Source organism: Lactuca sativa, chromosome 1 (genome assembly GCF_002870075.4).
Source record: "Lactuca sativa cultivar Salinas chromosome 1, Lsat_Salinas_v11, whole genome shotgun sequence".
NCBI classification, from domain to species: domain Eukaryota; kingdom Viridiplantae; phylum Streptophyta; class Magnoliopsida; order Asterales; family Asteraceae; genus Lactuca; species Lactuca sativa.
The window spans coordinates 48,769,970-48,787,822 of record NC_056623.2 but is presented as its reverse complement, the minus strand read 5'-3'; the positions used below and the strand labels follow the sequence as shown (position 1 = coordinate 48,787,822).

Sequence of the window (17,853 nt, the reverse complement as noted above, 5' to 3'; positions counted from 1 at the left end):
AATCATATATTTTGGTTAGAAGTGTACTTAACATCCAAGTGTAGATTTAGAAAAAGGAGGAGCTTTCACATGAGAAGCATTAATGTATGTTGGAAATTTAAGGTAAATTGCTATTTTTAGTATTTTGTCCATTATTTTGAAATATGAGAATTTTTAGGTAAATATTACTACATTACCTAATCTTAAAGATCTGCAATGTCATCGGTGGACAGTGGACACCCTTTTTATATTTGATTTATGAATTTAATTAAATGAGGAAAACATTTGTGAAGTGTTTTGCCTAATTTCATGGTTACTGCTTGCTGCATCAAAATTTATAACATATACATCAAAAAGGTTTTGAAAGTTTTAGTTTTCACATTTTAATAGCTTATGTTTTTTTTTTTCATTGTCCATATATAATATATATAATCTAGGCCAGATTTGTTGTGGGCCGTTTAAATAATGTGGTTTACTATATACAATTTCACTTTTCCATTGATAAATTATTTTTATGATATATTATGCATAAAATACATTTTTTCCCAAAATTCCATATAAAATATTATTATTCTTTAAACCAGATCTATATAGAAAAGAAAAATACAATTTATTACTTAAAAGAAGTAAGTAATATTATAAAATTAGGCAACTATTTACATTGGACGGTCCATGCACGCACGCAAACTTCCATAAACTTTTTCCCTCATTTAAGAAAAATGTACTTTATAGCATTTTTTTAAAATAGATAATATCAATTGGTTTTGATCATAATCATATGAATAAAATGTTAATAATTATATTTTTCGCTTCGATATGCTCCAAAGTTAATGATATGTATTTATTTCTAAAAGTAACCTCTTTATATTTAGTAATTGTTAATCACAATTAGTAACTTTAACTCTTATTAAAAATATTGAAACCATAATTGAGTCTTTGTATTGAATCAAATATTGTAATGTCAATTATTTAAATTCAAGTATAGTTGGTTGAGACATTAGTGCCCCTTAATATAAGATTAAAAGAAAACCACAAACCAACACGTCCACACATGTCGTCACGAAATATACAAACAACATATAACAATTAAATAAATAACTATTAATAAGATGATTTCAATTATTAAGATGGATAACATATTAGGTTAATATAAAATCGGGATAATGTCGTTGAGACCATACAAAATTTCCGGATTCGTTTAAAAGGTCCTCCAGTGTTTTTTTTTTTTTTTTTTTTTTTTTTTTTTTTTTTTTAATTAATTAATTAATTAATTAATTTAGGTGCTTAAACTCCAATGTTATGGTTTAAAACATCCTTCAACTCTACTATTATAGTTTAAAACGTCCATAAGCTCAATAAAGTTAATCCGGTTATCTCTACCCAATCACTAAAAGAAGCTAACAGTCACTTTTGTCAAAAATTTTATATCTTCATCGTTCCTCGATGATTTATGCCAAATCAATAAGTTCTCAAAAAATCATGGCAGCAAACCAAACATCTTGGAAACCATCTTAATCACTGCAGACTTCCACCAATGCCCCTTTGTAAAATCTATCATTGTTGCAAAATCTTAAACTCCATAAACAAAGATGCATGCGGCGAAATATGTTTAACTATGCGTATCTTGTATCAATGTGCAAGAAACAAGCAATCTGATTCATGTCTGATTCAACACTTATTTGACATTAGCATTCCTAAAGTTGTTAAATTATGCCTCTTCAATCATTGAGATGAATACCTAATTTAAACTCTTAGAAGAAGATGTCACATGATGAAATTTTCTAAACGTAACCCCGTATCAATCTCATGGATTCCCTAATTCTTGGTCTCATTTTCGTTTTTAACATCCCATCAAAGAAATATCACATAAACTTCTATGACAAATCACAAATATTACGATTCATACACATGTATGTACATCTTGTTATTGTTTTCCAACTTGTGAAACCGATTTACCATCGATCCATTCCCTATGAAGTTTGAGTTCCAATTAATTGAATTCCAACTGTTCCCTATTGACTCTAAAGAAAATCGTGTATCGATTCCCGGGAAGGACGGCAATCATGACTCCCTCCCACCGATCATCGTTGTAGTAGGCGTTGACCTCATCAGGTCAACCGCTAAACACAAAATTACTATCGTGATTTTTGCAAAGGGAATGGGTCTTAACTAGACAACGTCAAGAGTTTTACAGAGGGGTTTAGTTATGGATCCGCCGACCTATAAAATAGTTGATTACGTGGTGTCCACCTGTAAAATAGTTGATTATGTAGTACAAACCACCAGTAACTTCAAGGTGCTATTTGTTTTTTCGAAGATAAAATTCATGAAGTCTGCAGACCACATCTACAATCCTTTATAACATAAGATGTGGAACAAACGGCTGCAGCCTATAATAAGAAGCATGTTTGTTTTTTAACATTTGCAGTAAGCTGAAATTTAAATAAACTAATTTTATAAACTGAAAATAGTTCTCAACACCGAATTTTTAATAATTTTAGCCTTAAAACATTGAAAGAATACTAAAAAGAACATGTAAAAAACAAAAATATAAAACTTAAAAAAAATATATAAAAGAAGCTAACAGTTTTATTCTAGAAAAAAACTAGCTGTAAAAAACATAAAAAATTAAGAAAGTATTGCAAACGATGTTTATAAAATTCGTAAAAATTACACATGTTAAAAAAGATGCAGCGGAAATTGAAAATATTATTAACAGAAAAGGTAAAAAAAAATTAAAAAAATCAAAGTTTTTTTTTTTTTTTAAACTTTTTTTTAAATCAAGTTAAAAAAATTTGTGGAAACTATAAAAAGAAATTGTATCAAATCCGTAAATAAAAGTTTAAAAAAAATCAAAGTTTTTTTTTTTTAAAAAGTTTAAAAAAACTAAGTTATATCAAAATTCTAAAAAAAACACTTGGAAAAAATAAAAACTGAAAAGGTTTGAAGAGACAAGTCAAGTGCTGGGCCACGTAGCACAGATGCAGAGGTTTGGTCTGAAGCATTCCAAAAAAGAAACTGCTACGAGAGGGAAAATGTTGCACAACGCAGCAAAAAATGGTTTGAAAATGTTTTTTAGAAAAAACAAAAACACCTAAGTTAAGTGACCAAATCAATAGGTCGATATCGACTTTAATCACTTAGAAATAAATAAATAAAACCTTGGGAAAGTTTTAAACCAACAGAGAAAAGTTTGCGATACAAAATACAAATGCCAAATTAAATCATATTGGAAAGCATTAAAATTTACCCTACATTTAATAGACAGCCTATATATTACCATACACTAAGATCCAATGTCGATAAAATTACCTTAAATATATAAAGTTTAGTAGTTTACTCCAAAAAACTTTATTTTACTAGAATAGCAATAAAGGTCGCTACACCTATGCCATTGCCATAAGACACGGGCGGAGTCAAGTTACTTTGGGGAAAAATCTTGACAACCTTTCTTCTTCTTCCAGTCTCCCTCTCTCCCTCCTCTGTATTATCACATATCGACACACACACAAATTGATCTGCTGCTTCTAGGGGCTACCCTATATACATTAAGCTTTTGAATCAGTTGATCTTCAAAGGTAAATCATTGTTCTACCGTAATCTTACAAATGTATCCCATCTCTCGATGTAGATCAGCACTTTTAGTTTCTAAATTTCATCTCCTTCAAACGAATGCCTATTGACTTTAGTGTAGAATCGTAAGAAATATCTGTGTACTCCATGTGTATCTATGAACTTCATCATCTGCTTATGCTAGATGTACTAATATCCTAAGGTGTCAGGATTCCGATATGGTATTACTATTACTGCCTCCTACTAATAACCCCAGAGATCGACAGCGTAGTTTCTACTTCCTAGGAATCCATCGCTATTCTGCTAGGGTAGGTTGTTCTGGCATTGACAGATTTAACAACTTCTGATAAAAAGTCGTCTGGATATAAACCGTGAAACTACTTTACTGTTCAAATCCAACTATAAGAAAGTTAGGTAGTTGTGATTTTACCAAAATGTGGAATGATTTCACATATAGAAGTAATAGTAAACCATTTAGATCTTATTGCTTTGTAGGGTACTTATGGTGCAGAAAGTGAGTTTTCCTCCTTGCTTTTGACGAGTGCATCAGCTTTCTGGTTGGAAGAAGTCTGAAATCTGGTTATCCGTGTGGGAGAGAATCTCATTGTATGCTCTGAATCTGGGAACTAATACATACAAGGTGTAATCTTGTGAAGTAAACTGCTACAATGATGATCAACAAGTCACTTTTCTTGACTTACCTTTATCTCTTAATCTACATTTTGCTGTCATCTGGAGTTATTCTATACAACAAGGTAACTTAACATTGTTTCAAATTGACATCTCACCATCAAACATTCCCTTGCTTATCATCTGTATATCTATTTGCAGTGGGTTCTCTCTCCAAAGTACTTCAATTTTCCCTTTCCTATCACTCTTACTATGATCCATATGGGCTTTTCTGGTGCCGTAGCATTCTTTCTTGTTCGTGTTTTTAAGGTATTGTTCTTTATGAAATCTTAAAGATTCCTCATTTAGGTCATGCCTCAAAATCACAGGCTTAATTTTGCTTCCCCGCTTATATTTTTCCAATCGTACTGTGCAGGTTGTTGCTCCAGTTAAAATGACATTTGAAATGTAAGATATCTACTTCATAATTTAACTATTTTAGTTTCTAACAAATTTTAAGCTTCCATTAAGAATTCTCTTTTCATGGGCATTGATAGATATGCAACATGTGTAGTTCCCATTAGTGCTTTCTTCGCATCAAGTCTCTGGTAAGAATGATGAGTATCACATATATATATATATATATATATATATATATATATATATATATATATATATATATATATATATATATTCATTTTCCTGCATCCTGTTGCATATGTGTGAAGTTACTATATATTTACATTGCAGGTTTGGCAACACTGCATACTTGCATATATCAGTGGCCTTCATTCAAATGCTGAAAGCATTAAGTATGCAAAACTGTTATCTATATATCTTATTTCTTTAAACTTTGTTTATAAATAATATAACTGAGTGAATGTATTTTGAAATGGACACACACAGTGCCAGTAGCAACACTTATCATGGCAGTCCTATGTGGCACTGACAAGCTGAGGTGGGATGTGTTACTGAACATGTTGCTGGTCAGTGTTGGAGTTGTGATTTCTTCATATGGAGAAATCCATTTCAATGTTATAGGGACACTTTATCAAGTAACAGGCATCTTTGCAGAAGCTTTGAGACTAGTTTTAACTCAAGTCCTTCTACAAAAAAAGGGTTTATCTCTAAACCCTATTACAAGCTTGTATTACATAGCTCCATGCAGGTATTATTTACTTTTTTCATTACTACATATGAATGTGATGAATACCTTTTTTTCATGTGTTTCCCTTTTGCCCCTGCAGTTTTGCTTTCTTGTTTGTGCCATGGTATTTGTTGGAGAAGAGTAACATGGAAGTTTCACAAATTCAATTCAACTTCTGGATTTTCTTCTCGAATGCTTTATGTGCTTTAGCATTAAACCTCTCAATTTTCTTAGTAATTGGAAGAACTGGAGCAGTTACAATTCGTGTAGCAGGTGTCCTTAAAGATTGGATATTGATCGCTCTTTCAACTGTAATATTTCCAGAGTCTGCCATTACCGGGCTCAATATTATCGGTTATGCCATTGGTATGCAAAATGTCATCATTACCCTTGGGTTTAAATCTTTCATATCATCAATAAAATAGCAACTAAAAAGATTGATTAAAATTTGTTTGTAGCACTTTGTGGTGTGGTGATGTACAACTACATAAAAGTTAGAGATGTGAAAGCATCTCAACTTCCTCCTGAAAGTATCCCAGAACGGTTGACTAAGGTCAGTCAAAGTGTTTTAATTTTTTTGTCAGATGTCTAAAATACCCTTCAATCTATATTTACTATGTTTCTTTAATCAGGAATGGAAGCTGGAAAAGAAGTCATCTGACAACAACATCAGTGATGAAGATAATACAAGGAGTAGCAGCAGATTTAGTTCAATGTCAGATAGTGCAGTAGATGAAGAGGCACCTTTAATGGCATCTTCAAGGCTTTCTTATATTGCACGTTCACAGCTTAATAGCCGAGATACATGATGATGATGATGCATTTAATGTATAAAACTAATCTGGTGAATTCATAGGGACATACATGTATGTGGTTCTTTTCCTTTTGGAAAGTAGTTGTGGTTGGTAGCTCCCTCTTTTGAGGTTATTTTTCTAGTTTTTACATGGTTTCAGGACACAACAATCGGTTATTGTATTATTGTATTGTATTTTTAACAAAGAGGTTTTGAATTTTGGAAGTGAATCAGTGAATGATGTTGACAAATTTCATTTGTTTTCAGCTATTCTTTATGGTTTCAAATCTTTTGGCCTCTTGTACACATGCGACACAAAAAAACTAGTCTTCTGGGATGTTATTATTGTGAACTAAGAGTGTACTTCTCATCTAGAATCCAGTGTATCATAGTAAGACGATAAACATCTGGACGATATATCACTTCATCATAGAACTTCTATAATCAGAATTGATATGTTGTCCTTGAGAAAAAAATCTTTGGTACAAAGAATCTAACGAGAATGTTTATAGAGGCATTAAACAATAGAGAAGTTGAAGTTTTGCATAGTTTCAACGAGTTTTTAGATGATTGATGTGAAGACATCATACTAGAGAGAGGAGGTTACACAGTCTTGGTTTACAAGAGGTACATACATCAGAAGGATGTTGGTTTGTTGATTGGCCTCCAGATCAGAGATTGTTGAGTTGTGGAGTCTGATGATTATCAAATGGACTTGAACGTTAGTCAACGACCAAAGAATGGGGTTCCTAATACGAAATTGATAGAATACCTCTAGTTTGGTTGCAGACATAGCACAATTATCATAATTGTGTGACTATTTACTTTTTAGTGTTATTTGCAAGTTATATTTTATGAGTTGATTGAAAACCTAACTTGCATTTATGCATTTTTATATGATTAACAAATTTAGTCGGACCTTATTTTCATGTTTATGTAACACGTGTAATTTGGGGATAGAAGTTTATATTTGTAAGTGAATTTCCATGTAAAATAAATTAATGTTTAATTTAAATTAAATAAAAATAACTGAATTAAAATTTTCAAATTTAGTTAAATAAAAATAATTTAATTAAGATTTAACTACTTGAGATGTGAAAGTTGAAGTTTAAAACTTTAAGATTATGTGTTTAGGAACGGAATTGGTGTAAATTTATTTAAATAGAATTTGAATTTGAATTGTAAAAGGTCTAACATCTAAGGTAAAGAGACATTGAAGGACTTGAAATGTTAAATAAAGGGTCATCTTAGGTTGAATGGAAAATTAGAATGTCAAGGGTCAATTTTGTCGGTTATACAAATTAAAGTGACTTTGAATTAACTTAATTAACTATATTTTGGACCAATATTGTTATAACACTAACTTTTCATGGTTAATATGAGAACTATTAAATTAGAAATGTTGGTTGAGTGTCAATTTGAGATTTTTTTTTTAAATAACTTACCAACCATTCTACTCATAAATTTACGTCTTTCGTCAACAACGAGGCTTGAAATTAACATTTGGTTGAAAGACACATATCTGTCAACTTCTTATACCGCTAGACTAGATGTCATTTGGCTTAGTCCCCCCTTAGGTCAATTTGGAACTAGCTCTAAAATTAGCTAGTTGATGGGCTAATAATGCTAATTAGTGAGATATTAGAATTAAAGGCCTCTGTCCCTTAATTATCTTCATTTCAAATGTGGAAAAGCTAGAGAAAGAATATAGATGATTTGTAAGGAGGAAATGGAGAACTTGGAAGTATAATTGAAGAACCTTGGTGAATCTAGATCAAAATATTCAAAGGAAAGCTTGTAAGATAGTAAATTTCACTTCATCTTTTCATTTTAAACTTTTATGTCTAGAAATGCTTACCATATTTCAGTTTCAATGATAATTTATGGTTTAGATTGAAGATTTGTACAAAATCCCATGATTTTATCACAAATCTATAAACATAAGGTCTTTTCCAAGTTGAAATTGAGTTCATGAAATTTTAATGACCTACATTCATGATATATTGAATCGATCTAGTGTAATTTGTTTTTGATTAAAGAAAAAACTGAATGATATGATTTAGATGTAAGTTTTTCAACAATCCAATTAATGTGTTGAAACCTCTAAATGATTCAATGGTGGACTATAGGTCTCTTAATGGAGTTTTTTGAGAGAAATTTGATTTGATAACCATTGAATCCATTAAATGTCACTTGAGTTATATTTATAAGGTTAAAATATACTTTGAAGTTAAGTTTATCTATCCTAACTGCAAAGCATAAGTGAAAATCAAATATACTAGTCTTTTTTATAATTAGAAATTCTATCGAAGATGATGATGTTAATCTTTGTAATTGAGGTATTAATCATGTTTATGGTGTTAGTTAGGTTGTAATTAAGTGTTTGATAAAAATTTTGAACTCTATTAATTCATATTAAGTCATCATAATTAGAATTACAAGTGTTGTCATTTTGGTCAAGTTTTTGAAGTAATTTTGGAACTTTTGCCTATAATGACATGATATGAAACATGTAGGTCGTATAAATCCTTTGTTATTTCTAGTAGAACGTGTGAAACCCTAAGAAATTTCCATGAGATTTTACTTGACCTTGGGACATTGAGTTATCCTTTAGTTGACTCTAGTGCTTCCATTGGCTCATGTGATGAGATAACATGTTCAATAACTAAATTGATATATTTACAAAATTTTAGGGTACAGTTTAACATAATTTAAATTTAATGGACTAAATATGACAAATCCAAAATTTTGATGGCAAATTTTATCAATAATCCAAACTTAAAACACAAACACATCTTTTATTTTCATAGTTCGCTAGGTAGTCGCCTCTGTCGTCGCGTATTCACATCCTCTGGCTGTGTATCGTCACTCGCTGCTCGTCGCCGCCTCTATCATCGGATATTGCTCTGCTGCTTACCTCTATCTTTCTTTCTCCCTTGAATCAGGTAACATCCCCGTTTCTCTGAGACTCTGTTTTTCACCTTCAATTCCCCATGATTTGCGAGCCTATTTCAATGTTGACAATCTACATAGCTCAACGCTTAAACCCTAGTTTCATCTATGATTTGCTGATTTAGACGAATTTATGATATTTTTTGCCATTTTGTAACCCTAGTTTCATCTTAGATTTGGCGTGATCTTTTGAATGCTACCAGGTTGCCAGTCTTGATACCCATTCATAACTGATTTTGTTTTTGTTATTTAATTTCTTTTAACACAGCCTGCAGAATCAGATACCCGAGTCTTTCGCGTAACATATTTATTTTGTTCAATTTTTTTCTACCCTTTATATCCGTTACTCTGCAAGACTGAAACCATGACACTGCTGTTATGTTTTTGTCACTTGGATTCCAGACACTAATTGCTACATTGTGGTGAACATTAACAGTTGTGTTTTTCTCATAGGAAAAACAGAATGCCTGAAGATAAGAAAATGATAGGCCTTTCATGGGAACCAAAGCTACCTTCTCTTTCATTTGGTACAAAAAATGGATCCAATCACAAATCTGAAAAGATATCAGAAACTAATCTGGTATATAGACCCAACTCAGAGCTCATTGACGGGCTGTTTGTTCCACCTAATGACCCAAAAAAGGTCAACAAGTTACTAAAGAAGCAAGTCAAAGACACAACAGGAAAGAGTTGGTATGTAGTATTTTCATTTTCTAAGTCAAATCATATAACCCAAGTTTTCTAAGATTCAGACATTGACTTAAAACATGTTTGAAATGTATGTAATGTAGGTTTGACATGCCTGCCCCTACTCTCACACCCGAGTTGAAAAAAGATCTTCAGCTCCTAAAGGTGCCATGACATCTCTTAATAAATAAGATTAAATTGCAAAAAACATAAATGATTCGACTAATTATGATTATGTTTATAGTTGAGAAATGTGATTGATCCCAAGAGGCATTACAAGAAGGGTGACTCCAAATTAAGCACATTCCCAAAGTATTTCCAGGTAATGTTTTGTGAGGCAGGTGGGGGTAGATTAGTCATTAGTGACATAATAATAAATTTAATAATTAAAATGGTGGTTAGGTTGGGACAGTGGTGGAGCCAGTATCAGAATATTTCACTTCTAGACTTACAAAGAGAGAACGGAAGGCAACTTTGGCTGATGAGTTACTTTCTGATCAATCACTCAAGGTTTACAGGTGAGATTAATTTGTTTGATGATATATAATACTATATGATTATGTATGATGTTGAGTGTTTTAGAAGGGGTTTTGTTAAAAGTTGTTGTGCATTAATTACAGGAAAAGGAAGGTTCGAGAGATTGAAGAGAAAAATCAACCTGGTGGGGTTGATAAATGGAAGATTAAAGGTAAAAGTTCATGGAAACGTGCAAAGCAAAGGAGGCATTGAATTGGGAATTATCAATTATGTAGTGAGTGAGAAGAGTATTTATGGAATTTAATCAATTGGTAGAATTATTATATGTTTTGTACTCTGTGGTATGTAATTTGATTAACTCCAATTAATCGTTGAAATATACGAAGTTTCTCCCAAATCTTCCATTGAGAAACACGTCTTAATATCATAACATATTTGTGACTCGATTTCAACTGATAGTTTGGCTTCTCGCTGTTCTTGAATTGATTCAACACCATATGGAGATCTATCTCTACTTTATTTATATTTCTCCATAAGGCTTTGTCCTTCCCTATCAACCACTACTTTCTTCGCCTCTCATTTCCCTCCGTGTATATAATATATAGGCACGTCTTCTCATAATGTAAATTAAATTGGGTGATAATTGGGCCAAATAAGAAGCATAATTAAATATGGTGGGAAACCATCCCTCTAAATATACAAACAATTCACATGATATTTACAGTTCCAAACTAACAAACCTATTTATTGCAAAGACTTAACTATTCATACACTTGTTATGTCCAACCTAAGAAGCTTCCAACAACTTTGTCGTCAATTGCTCCTGACTTGATGAAACCCCAAATTCCTTTAGCAACTTGTCACATAACTGCACACATATACTTCAATTAAGTAAGCATTCAACAAAGAGATTGTGTAAGTCTAGTTTTATGAGAAACAAAGAGTATTATACCTCTCTATATACACTCGCCTCACCACAACTTTTTCTTAGTTCAACCACATACAAACATGGACTTATTTCAAACACCTGTTGCAATCACAAATACGTACACAACAACTTAGACTCTAAAAAGATCTAAAAAAACGATCATAAGGACTTGAAGAGGGCTTACTTCTGCTGTGACTGATAAACGATCCGACTCTCTATTGCCTTTATGTTCTTCTATTACTTTCAACTGAACAAATTTAGTTCACAAAAACACAACTTCTTAATTTCTTCTAATTGTAAGCGGTGAATGTGCACATAGCTATATTCATACTAACCTTTCCATTCCGTTTTTCAACTTTAAATCCCATATGTGTTACTGTGTGCTCAATTCTCTCTAACAATTCCTTTGGTAAAAGAGTGGATGTAAATCTAACCTTCCTCTCTGATACATCCTGTAACAAACCAAACGGTGTTTGTAACTTTGTGTCAAGTATAATAATTTTTTCAAAACTTAGAACAAATTAAAAATCCAATCAAAATCTTTACTTCTTTCTCAAAGAAACCCGATAGATCAAGGCTCCAAGACATTCCAATGAGCTCAAAAGCATTGATATGGGTAGGTGATTCTTGATTTTCTACAGCCTGCAGCAAGAAAATTCAACAACTTGATAAAAAAAAATTAAACTTTTTTCATTAAAAGTAACATTTCATTTCTTACAGTCTCTTGTATCGACAAAACTTCATCTTCATTAGGTTTTGCAGGAGTATAATCTTGTTTAAACCATTCATCTACTTTAATATCTGCCATTGTTATCCTTGTTTTAGGGTTTGGATCAAGAATTCTCTTTATAAGACTCTTTGCTCCTGGACTCATCCATTTATGCATACGCACATCCCCTTTGCAAATCTAGAAATTACAACCCCAAATCATTACAACATTAAAGAATCAATAAAGATTACAACTTTATGCATTTTTACCTTCTGATAAATCACAGCTAGGTTTCTATCATCAAAAGGTAGATACCCTGTAAGCATTGCATACAAGATTACACCACAAGACCAAGTATCTGATGCGCCTCCATCATACCCTCTGTTAGATAACACCTCAGGAGCAACATAGTTAGGACTTCCACATGTTGTATGCAATAACCCATCCTCCTAATCATATATAAAAACCATAAAAAAAAAAAACATAATTATCGTATGTTTTTTATATTTGTTTCAATGTTGAAGTCATAAAGAAACATACCCTAAAATGTTGGGGCAATGCACTAAGGCCAAAGTCAGTTATCTTGATTTTTTCTTTAGCTTCCACAAGCACATTTTCCAGCTGTATTTTTCAAAACATATGTAAGGGTTTGACTAATGCAACATTTTTAGGGTTTGACCAATGTAGATTGGAGTTTGACCTTGAGGTCACGGTGGAAAACACCTTTGTCATGACAGTAACTAACACCATCAATAAGCTGTTGGAATAACTTTCTGGCAGTTGACTCGGGTAACTTTCCCTTTGATACCTATCAGAAAATAAAAATAAAAAAGACTGAAATTGTGACACAAAAGAAAAGAATAATGATTACAGCTTACAATTGTGTCAAATAATTCGCCTCCATTGACGTATTCCAAAACCATATAAATCTTGGTTTTACTGGCTAAAACCTGCATGTGAAAAAGTAAAAAAATGTAATTAATGGAGGTCAAGATTTTATCAGGGAAAAAAAACATAATTCTTTATTTCCATGTGTAATAACAACACACCAAACAATTTTGCACAATGATTCTTCACAATGTGACAACTTGTTTGCAATATAATTGTATATGTGAGGCCCCACTTTTTCTTGAATTATATAAGATGTCTCCTCATAGATGCACTTGGACCCTCTTATCACTTTGTATACTTTGAACTTGAAAATTAACTATACGTAAAGAAAATTTTGGATAACCTTAAAGTTGACATTTAATTATACATAATGTATTATGACATTAACATTCCTAAAACTGAAGTAGAATAAATCAATGGGAAGTACTTGGAGTTGAAATTTTAAACTAAAAAATGAACTTTATTTTGACAATGTGATAACTTACCTGAAAAACATGTTTGGGATCCTATAGTACTTAGACTTTATTTGTAATTGTAAGTTATAATAATTGACATTTGTAATCATTTAGAGCTATCAAAAGACCTAATCTTTTTTGGGTTGCGTAATTGCTCTAAATATGTGGCCCACTTGACCCCAGCTACATGAAGTTTTACGACTTGATTAATTATAAAAAGAAATAAAATGTTTTAGCATTATTTTAATGTATTGCTGAGTTTGAAAGATTAGAGTCTGGAAAAGAAAACCTCGTGTAATCTAACCACGTTAGGATGTTTAAGAAGCTTCAATGCAGAGATCTCCCTCTTTATCTGCATTAAGACAAATCAATGAGCATCGAAAATATCGTTTGACTATTTAAAATTTTTAAAATAATCAAAACATAGATTTTTGATATCGACTGTTGCAGAGCTTTTGATCTTCAGAGAGAATGAGAATGAGAGAGTTATTTTCCACAAAACAGAAAGTAGCATTATGTTGTATAAAGTTCAAACCCGCAATCAACAATGATAGATTAATTGATTGAAACCCATATGAAGATGATTTCAGTAGAACCGATCAAAGAGTGTGAAAACCTTGATGAATTCGGTGGTTTCTGTGAATGTGAAGAAATAGTAAGGGAAAGAATGATGACCTGATCCGATATTTTGAGGTTTATTATGCGGGTTTTATCAATGATCTTGATAGCAAAAGAGTGTTGGGTTTGAATGTCTTTAGCATATTTAACCTTGCCGAAATTCCCTTCACCAAGAGTTGCTCCAATCTCGTATTTCCCCAATCTCAGTTGCATTGCATCTTCTTCTTCTCGTGTATTCTTCTTGTTCTTCTTCTGATTCACAGCAAATACCATTCTTCTCTAATATGAAGTATGAAGAAGAGGGTTGGGATATGTTTACTTATATAGTTATAGTGAAACACGGAAGAGAACCACCCCTTCAGCCTTCCCTTCCCCTTTCTTAAATATATCCTTCTTTTTTCTTTTCTTTTTAAAAAAAGACGATTGCAATAACTTTGACTCTTTTTTTAAAAGATTTGTAAGATGATTATATTTTGATCCTTTTTAATAAGTATAATCTTCACAAAATATCTCTAAATATTATTAAAAGAGAACCTTTAATTCTAAACTAAAGAAATCATGACCATTGATTGCATTTCAATCATATTTTTTCCACCTTTGGATTATTTGATGACATCATCTTTGTCAACTCATTTATTTTTGTCAATAGATTTTATAAAACGTATATTACGTTTTAAATTAGAATTCCATTAATGACACTTAAATCTCACCAAAAATAAAATGAATTAAATTAGGAATTGTATTAATGATAATTAAATATCACCAAAAATAAAATGAATTAAATTAGGAATTCTATTAATGACAATTAAGTCTCACAACAAATAAATTACAAAAATACCCCGTCTCCCTCAATTCTTTACATAATATATCTAACTTAAGTTTTGTAGTGGAGAAGAAAATTGAGGAAAACAGATTGTTTTGATTTTTACTTAACGATTTAGATTTGTAGTTGAACGACTGAAATTATAAATACATCAGATAAATGTAAGAAAACAAGTAACTCAAATTCCACTTGACAACTTTTTAGTCATCTCATATATGCTTATTTCTTGATAACTAATATTTGTACTATTTATCGATATTTATGCTAAAGTTGTGACAACATTAAAATGATTGTTACTCAAGTTGCTTTATTTTTTTTTAGATTTCTTGTAGGTCGAAATTGGAGTTGACAAACAACAAGAATGGTCGAATTCATTTGGGTTCTTGTGAACGTAAGTAAAATATATTTTGATTTTTATGTTATGAGGGTGTCAAATTTTGTGGTAGAAAATTAATTGTCACAGTTGTGTTATTTAGAAATTTGAATCGGATCTTTCTATGAGATTCCCCATTTTTTTCATACTTTTGACGAATTGTTCAATAAGTTAAGCAATCAAATTATAAATGATAGACTCATACACAATGTACGTCATATCCTTTGCTTTTGGTTGTTAAAATCACAAATTTGTTTGTTTGTTTGTTTGTTTGTTTGTTTGTTTTTTTTTTTTTTTTTTTTTTTTTTTTTTTTTTTTTTTTGATGTGTTAGGATTTAAGACATTGATTTGGATACTTGGAAATTTTGTTTGGTCTACCTGTCTACTACCTGTTTGATGAAATGCTTAAGGGAACAATATTGGGATAAACTTGTGGCCCGGTTTAAATTACTTTAAAAATATATTGGTTTAAATTACTTAAAAAATATACTTGTCGATTTTTGTTGTCCTTCACGGTTTAAATTTGTATGTTTCTTCTTAAAGTTTCATGTTTCATCCATAATAGTTCTTTGTTTATGTTTTAGTTATAATGTCTTCTTTGACCCTTGATCACATTGGTTAGTTTCTCATACTAAGTTTTATTTGAAAATTATATTTAATTGCAAGTTATTACACTATCTAATACCCTAACAATCTCTAACATTTGTATAAGATGATGACAATTATTATTTTTTATTGCAACTTCTCTTCATATTGATTATCGGATGTGGTTTGAGTTATGGAATGTTGCGACTAAGGGGATTCCACATTGTGGGGCGTTGGAATTCATTACAGAAGGAGGCATGATTTATATACTTTATTGGGTATTGATGGAAACGTTTAATTCTTGCTCATGTAAATCGATAAATATTTTACAATATGTTCTTTTAACCTTATATTAGGATCTTTTTTGGAAAAAAAATTGCTTTTAATATTAACCTTTGAAAAAAAGGTTCATATATAGCATCATACTCTTAAAAATGACTTTTTTTTTGATTATTTTTGGTTGATATGGAAAGTTATATTTTTTGTATATTGAAGCTCATTTAAACGATTGTTTTCTGGAATAAAAATCATTAATAGCATTAAACTTTGCAAAAAAGTTCATTAATAGCATCGTAGTTTCAAAAAATGACTTTTCCATATCTAGAACAATTTTTTTTTCTACATTAAAGCTAATTAATAGGATTTTTTTGAAAACATTTTATTAATGGAAAGTACATTTTCATTTTCTTTTACGTAATAAACCATTTATGTAAAAAAAACATTTCAAATATGGACCATTTGTGTACTTTTGTTCACATGTGAACCATTTATGTAATATATAAATTTAATTGTTAATTAGTAGGTCATTAATATGACAATTTTCTAGGGAAAATTTGTTTTTAGTATTGAAATTTGCAAAAAAAAAAAAAAAAAAAAAAGTAGAATGATAACAATATATTAATTTATTTTGTGTGTGTGTGTGTGTGTGTATATATATATATATATATATATATAACTTATGAGTTCAAATTGTATCCATCATTTATCTATCCTTTGAAAATCATCTTGATGATCAATCATATTTTCAAGATAAAGCTATTTTGGTCCCTACAAATGAAGAATTTGATGCTACCAATGACTACATTCTAGGATTGATGAAAGATGAAGGGAAAACATATGAGTTCAAATTCTTTATGTGATACAGAGTTACTAGGTTTTTTTTAGGAATCAATTTACTCTTCGGTTGTGTTGGACATCTAGAATTTTCAACCATAAACTTAGACTAAAAGTAGGTGTTCCTGTCATATTACTTTGTAATATCGACCAAACCAAAGGACTATGCAATTGTACTAGATTATAGATTGTTAGGCTTGGAAGAAACGTCATTGAAGCCTGAATCATATATGATAGATTCTTTATGGAGACTATTTATATACCTTGCATGAATTTAACTCCGTCCAATGAAAGAATCTTATTTTGTTTTCAGCGGAGGCAATTCCCTATAGTAGTTTATTTTGTTATCGCCACTAATAAAAATCAATGACAATAATTATCAAATGTTGGATTATACGTGCATAAGCTTGTCTTCACTCATTTTCAGTTATATATTTTTTGTTTCTCGCGTCACAAGTGAAAAGAGATTGAAGGTACTCATATATTACGAGGAAGGTTATCCAACTAATAAAACAAAAAGTTATGCTTACAAAGAGGTCCTTCAATTATTATAGATATTCAAGTGTTTCTTTGTTTTTTTTTTCAAACATTTAAATGTTAGCAGTAATGCTAAGTCTGTTTATGTTACTTTATTTTTTTATAGTGTCAACTTTTTTATATATTTACATTTACATTTTTATATGTTCCCCGCGTTATACGCGGGGTCATAATCTAGTTTTATTTAATAAATCAGAGTACCATTGTTATAATATATTTTGTTCAAGTTTTTAGTACTAACTATGTATAAAATAATTTAAAAAAAGGCAATAATATTTTCGATCTGTTTGACATTAACTGAGGATTTGTTTCTTTTTTATAAGTTTTGTATGTACAAAATAACCAAATTGTGATAATGTATGTACAATGTCATATACACAAAGTTTTTTTTTCTTTGTAGATAGAATAAACTATCAAAAATAAAACTAAATTATTATTTTACCCTTATGGTTAATAAATTTTTTATAATATCTATCAATTTAGCAACTAAACAAAAAAAGACATCAAGTCACATAACATTTCAAATAAAAAAAAGTATTATAAAAGAAAAAGAAAAAAACTAATCGACCAACATCAAGACTTGCATTAGTAGTTGTGAATACTT

General features: G+C 30.6%; 3 protein-coding genes across 4 annotated transcripts; 2 read left to right on the top strand and 1 right to left on the bottom strand.

Annotated features, from left to right (window-relative positions):
- Positions 1 to 3,367: 3,367 nt before the first annotated feature.
- Positions 3,368 to 6,352, top strand: LOC111912808 (probable sugar phosphate/phosphate translocator At3g17430). The gene is made up of 10 exons (XM_023908534.2): positions 3,368 to 3,557; positions 4,048 to 4,307; positions 4,384 to 4,491; positions 4,598 to 4,629; positions 4,719 to 4,769; positions 4,912 to 4,973; positions 5,068 to 5,329; positions 5,409 to 5,674; positions 5,767 to 5,861; positions 5,941 to 6,352. The coding sequence occupies exons 2-10, from the start codon at positions 4,221 to 4,223 to the stop codon at positions 6,115 to 6,117; spliced, it is 1,140 nt and encodes a 379-aa protein (XP_023764302.1). The 5' UTR covers positions 3,368 to 3,557; positions 4,048 to 4,220; the 3' UTR covers positions 6,118 to 6,352.
- A 2,557-nt stretch (positions 6,353 to 8,909) lies between these two features.
- LOC111912809 (rRNA-processing protein fcf2) lies at positions 8,910 to 10,614 on the top strand. Of its 2 annotated transcripts, none has more exons than XM_023908535.3 (6): positions 8,910 to 9,046; positions 9,507 to 9,746; positions 9,845 to 9,905; positions 9,985 to 10,062; positions 10,143 to 10,258; positions 10,361 to 10,614. In XM_023908535.3, exons 2-6 carry the CDS (start codon positions 9,517 to 9,519, stop codon positions 10,467 to 10,469), a joined length of 594 nt encoding a protein of 197 aa, XP_023764303.1. In that variant the 5' UTR covers positions 8,910 to 9,046; positions 9,507 to 9,516; the 3' UTR covers positions 10,470 to 10,614. The 2 variants fall into 2 exon arrangements, with proteins under 2 accessions (XP_023764303.1, XP_023764304.1); XM_023908536.2 differs by having other exon boundaries at positions 8,916 to 9,046; positions 9,516 to 9,746.
- Positions 10,615 to 10,860: 246 nt separating this feature from the next.
- Positions 10,861 to 14,185, bottom strand: LOC111912810 (CBL-interacting serine/threonine-protein kinase 1). The gene is made up of 12 exons (XM_023908537.3): positions 13,876 to 14,185; positions 13,490 to 13,552; positions 12,733 to 12,804; positions 12,555 to 12,662; positions 12,395 to 12,475; positions 12,124 to 12,303; positions 11,864 to 12,052; positions 11,692 to 11,787; positions 11,481 to 11,597; positions 11,330 to 11,392; positions 11,170 to 11,244; positions 10,861 to 11,085 (listed from the first exon to the last, which is right to left on the bottom strand). Exons 1-12 carry the CDS (start codon positions 14,089 to 14,091, stop codon positions 11,005 to 11,007), a joined length of 1,341 nt encoding a protein of 446 aa, XP_023764305.1. The 5' UTR covers positions 14,092 to 14,185; the 3' UTR covers positions 10,861 to 11,004.
- Positions 14,186 to 17,853: the final 3,668 nt, after the last annotated feature.